Source organism: Giraffa tippelskirchi, chromosome 1, assembly GCF_054371585.1.
Source record: "Giraffa tippelskirchi isolate mGirTip1 chromosome 1, T2T-mGirTip1v1.2.pri, whole genome shotgun sequence".
Lineage (NCBI taxonomy): Eukaryota > Metazoa > Chordata > Mammalia > Artiodactyla > Giraffidae > Giraffa > Giraffa tippelskirchi.
The window spans coordinates 138,624,524-138,629,296 of record NC_137275.1 but is presented as its reverse complement, the minus strand read 5'-3'; the positions used below and the strand labels follow the sequence as shown (position 1 = coordinate 138,629,296).

The 4,773-nt window shown below is 44.2% G+C and overlaps 1 protein-coding gene across 1 annotated transcript; it reads right to left on the bottom strand.

Moving 5' to 3' along the window:
• Positions 1-323: 323 nt before the first annotated feature.
• TUSC1 (tumor suppressor candidate 1) lies at positions 324-1,776 on the bottom strand. The gene has a single exon (XM_081498133.1). It carries the CDS (start codon positions 1,651-1,653, stop codon positions 1,015-1,017), a length of 639 nt encoding a protein of 212 aa, XP_081354259.1. The 5' UTR covers positions 1,654-1,776; the 3' UTR covers positions 324-1,014.
• Between the last annotated feature and the right edge of the window lie 2,997 nt (positions 1,777-4,773).

The window sequence follows — 4,773 nt, the reverse complement described above, 5'->3', positions numbered from 1 at the left end:
TGTTTTGGAATTGCAATTACAACTGAGACTTAAATCATGTTGTTTTGGGGCTTTTGATGCACATATAATTCATAATTTCTTAAAAATTTTTAAACATTAGCAGTATTAGGCAAAATAGCTGTGTGCTGTATTCTGTCAAGTCTAAAACGTGCATAAATTACAAAATAATGTTTAGATTATCTAACTTTTTTGATTATTTTAAAAAATCATTGTTACATAAAGTGGAAAGAGAATGATAGCTTACAAAGGATAATCAAGTTCAGATATTAAGGAAACATGTAAACTCTTAACACACTCAATAACAGTCGTGGGATAGCTTTAGGTTAGTTTCCGTGCACCAAATTTATTTATCAATTCGAAGGATTACTTATAGGAAGATAGTTTAAAATTTCCCAGGGCAGGGGGATGAAGGGGGAGTGGGATTAACAAATCAGTATATATTAGATGTATAAGGACTAGAACCAGGGCAGACATGAGTTTCTAAATTATAAACATCACCTTGTGCATTAAAGGGTGATACTTCACAGGATTCCAAAGTAACACCGACTTATAAAAACAAACCAAACACTTAAAATGTTGGCCACATGACAGAGACTAGCTGGAGGCTTTAGGAGACGATGAAAAACAAACCCAGCCAAATCAAAATGTACCATCATCCCTGGAAGAACCAAAACAGAGGAAAAAATACCACAGGTCCTCGCAACACCCAGAAAAGTTCAGGCATTAGGAAGGGTCGACTGCCACCCACTTCACGCTGTTTTAAAGCCCGCCCCTCCGGTGCTAGGTCTCTCTCCACCGAAACTAGCAGGCGCCAGAGACAGGTGTACAAGGCGGGACTCAGACAGCCCCACGCCCTTCCCAACCTCTGCGGGCAGAAAGCTCGCCCCCCCGGAAGTGTCAGGGCCAGGCCGGAGGCGGGAGGGCGCGGCTCAGGAGCGCGCCAGGTGGGGGCAGCACTGAACGGAGAAGGAGGAGCCTGCGCGAGTCCCCGCCTATCCAGGCTGCGGCCTCGGGCTATGGCCAGGGCTCGGAGGGCTCTGGCTCTGGGACTCGGAGGCCAGAGTCGCTGCCCAGAGAGGGCTCCTCCTTGTCCCCACGCGGTCGCGGCCCCCTCTGTTCGAGGTGCAGCTGCAGCAAGGCCCGGCGGTACATGGCTTCCAGCTTCTCAAGCCGGGCTCTAAGGGCCCTGGGGCTCCCCGGCTCGTCCTCCGGGCCGCAGCCCCTCGCCCTCCGGTTCATGCTGGCCTCCTCCGGGACCGGGGTCGCCCTCGCCGAGTCCGCGGACGCCCCGTCGCTGCCCTCGCCAGGGAACCGCAAGGCCTGACGAAAGAGGCTGCGGTTCTCGCGCTTCAGCCGCCGGTTCTCCAGCCGCAGCCGGGCGTTCTCCTCGCGCAGCCTCGCGTTCTGCCGGTCCCGCTCGTCCCGCGCGCAGATGGCCTCCAGATGGCTCGCCGCCAAGTCGGCGAACCGCTCCTCCAGCTGCTGTCGGGCGCCGCCCGCACGGCCTCGCCAGCCCACGCCGCCGCCGCTGCCGCCACCCCCACGAACGCGGCCTGGGCGGCCTTGCCCGCGGCTGTCCCCGCCGCCTTCCCCGCCGCCTTCCCCGCCGCCACAGCTCCCGCGCCTAGTGGCGCCTCCACGCATGCGCCACATCGGTCCCGTCCCAGCCGCGCTGCCAGCGCCGTGGGCCGAGGGGCCGTGCTCTCAGGCGCCGGCGAGTTCGGGGCCCGGCGGGGCGGCCAGGGCAACTGCGGAGGAGGAAAGGAGGCGGCGGGCGGCGGCTGCTGGCTTGAGGCCAGAGGAGGCCGGGAGTTTGCCCGGTCTGAGGCGTGTCTAGTCTTCTCGGGTGGAGCTGCCCCCTGGGCCTGGGATCGCCAGGCCAACTCACACACAATGCCCCCGGGGAGCGCTCTGCTGCTCAGCCCTTTTCGGCCTTGCGGAGTGGGGGAAAAGTGTATCCCAGGCTCTGCCAGGGCGCTTCGTGAGGCCCGGGCCACTGAAAGAACCCGCCTGCCTCACCCGGTCCCTAGCGCAGCCACCTTGCCTTTTACAGGGCAATCTCAAAGCAAATAATAATACAGTGAGAAGTTATGGGATAGCTTGATGGGGCAGGTTGAAAAGCTTAACGGGTTTATTTAAAACACAGCGGTTTAACCCACCTCTAGGCTTAATAAAACATTAAGCTTAGAGGCAACAGAAGAGCCGAGCACCTGTCACTTGAGGCCTCCCTCAAGTAGGAACAGGTAGCTCTCAGAAGAATATAGGCAATTCCCAGTTTGTGAACAGCCAGCGTTCCACTCGACAAACTGTTTGCAGTTCTATAGAAACGAGGTTGTAATTAGTAGATTTGCTCAGGCCAAAACCTATGAAATTCAAAATGTGTCCAACTCATTCAAAAAAATTGAAATACTCAGTAAATTTCAAATGTTCTGGGTGGATACAACTCATTGAGTGAATGTCATTCTTTGTTTCTAAGGGAATCAACTTACACAGTAACTGGCCAAATGCAAAGTAAATTAAGGATAAGATAAGAATGCCAGAATCTCATGGGAGAGACTGGTGGTGGCAAGATTCTACACTTTTAACAAGGTCTCAGGTAATTCTTAGGTTAACTGAAGTCTTCAAGCCACAAGTAAATAAATTAGAAAAGCATTTGAGAAACCTAGTTCACAGCTGAGGTTTTCACTGAAAAATACAAATAAAGGTAAGTAGGGGAAAAGATAGGATTATACAACTTTTATCCTAAAACACCACAAACACAATCTCTCAATCGTCATTTCATAAAATCAGAAAAGTAGGAAAGAATAACTTGGAAATTTTAAGAAATAGAAATTTTACGGAAGAAAGGCGATATCATTCTTAATTTCCATTGAAAATACATGATGAAAACTTTGTTGCAGACATACATCAGCTACTCTATGGATTATTGAACTATATAACTATATATATATATATATATATATATGCATATTTTTTTTTTCCTCTATAGAGTGCATAGGGAATGCAGGAAAAAATGCTGATGTGTAAGGAAAGATGATTAGTTCTCAATTTTAGACAGGAGCCCTAGGGACCCATGAGGTATGAAGATAAATATGCCACAGGAGTTAGAGAAAAAAGTCTGCATAAGAAAGATTCAGTCACCCCTTGGATGTTATTGAGTACTGGTGTCTTATTTTTTGTTGGCTTCACTTTCCTCATCCTTGCATTAGTAAATCTACTAGTATTCTCATTTTACAACATCTCAGATTAAAACTGCCTTGTATCCTTTGTAAAAATATTTCCTAAATTTTTGTTCCTAACCACTGTAAATGAACTGTACTGAGTTTTCTAAAGAATACTGACACTAGTTACATGAGAAGGCCTCTATGTCCTACTCTCTACCCCTGTTCTGACCCCAAAGTACTTTCTTTTGCCCTTCATAAGTTATTGAAGTAATATAAAATATTATGAAAATCAGGTAAAACTGCTTAGGCAGAAATTGTCTGTTTTATGTAGTTTACAGTAACTGATCTAGTTATATGTATATCCTCCCAAAAGAGAGACTCCATTAAAATTCTACAACTCTGGTCAGTCACATGGCATATATAACCATCTTTATTTTACTAAAAGGAAGGAAGGGAAGAAGGGGGAAAAAAAAAAAGAGGAGAGAAAATTGATCCAGCAAAAATTATCACTCATAATCATGAAGGTTATCTGTGCATAGCAATGAACATTCACCTACGGTTAACGGAGATTCCAGCCATCCTCCCAAATAGCAGGTAGAGACAATAGATATAATCTCTAAGTTGAAAGAGAATTTGGAACAGAATTACTAAAATGATCACTGCTCAAATTATTTCTTGTATTTAAATAAATTTACTTAGCATATGTCAAGAACTGTATACCTGAGGATGAACATTACATCATTTGTAAATATAGTAGTACAAAAGTTAGTAAAAATGGTTCTACTAACTATTATTTATTAGTAGCCTACATATGAAAATAGTATTGCATAAATAAGACATATACAAAATTAAAATGAAAAATTTTAGAGAAAACAATTATGAGAATGATAAAGTTTAAGAGAAATTATCCTTAAGAGAACATAAACATAAAAGCTCTTAATTAGAAAACATATATAAATATCTGTGCTTTCTTTTAAAAATAGGAGCTTATAAACAGTAAAATTACTTGCTTATTAAACAGAAAAATGCTCAAAGGACACAGATTTATCTTTTTTGACCTTGTCATTATTGTCCTGTTAAGGTACTCTTACTCAAGAAAGAGATAAGAATTCTCCTATGATAAATGTGACAGTTTTATAAATAAAAACGTCAGTGGACTATTTGCACTATGTGTTTAGGAAACTAACTCCAAAGATTATTCTTTGACTAAGGTTATAAAATTTGGGTAAAAGAGCAGAAAAAAATGCAAGTAAGTAATTTAGAGTACTTGGTTCAACAACTTAGTTTTTTGTTAAGGGGACTTTTTGTATTTTTTTTCTCCCTCCACACCTTCAATGCCCATTCTCTAATTATTCGAAAACTTATATTTCATCTTATGTAAGAGAAAAAAAAGATGAATAGATGAGGTTATAGTTACTGTGCTTCTTAATATAATGCCATAATCAGCATTTTTGTAAATACGGAGCTGAGAAAAGCTGTGTTAGCAAATTGGAGTGGCGCTGCTTTTTTGCCTCCCACTTTAGTACTTCTCAAAGCCAAATTTGAATGACAGCCGAGTTCTTTGTCCCTTTTCTCTCATCCTCCAAACAAGTCCTCCTCCCACCCCCAC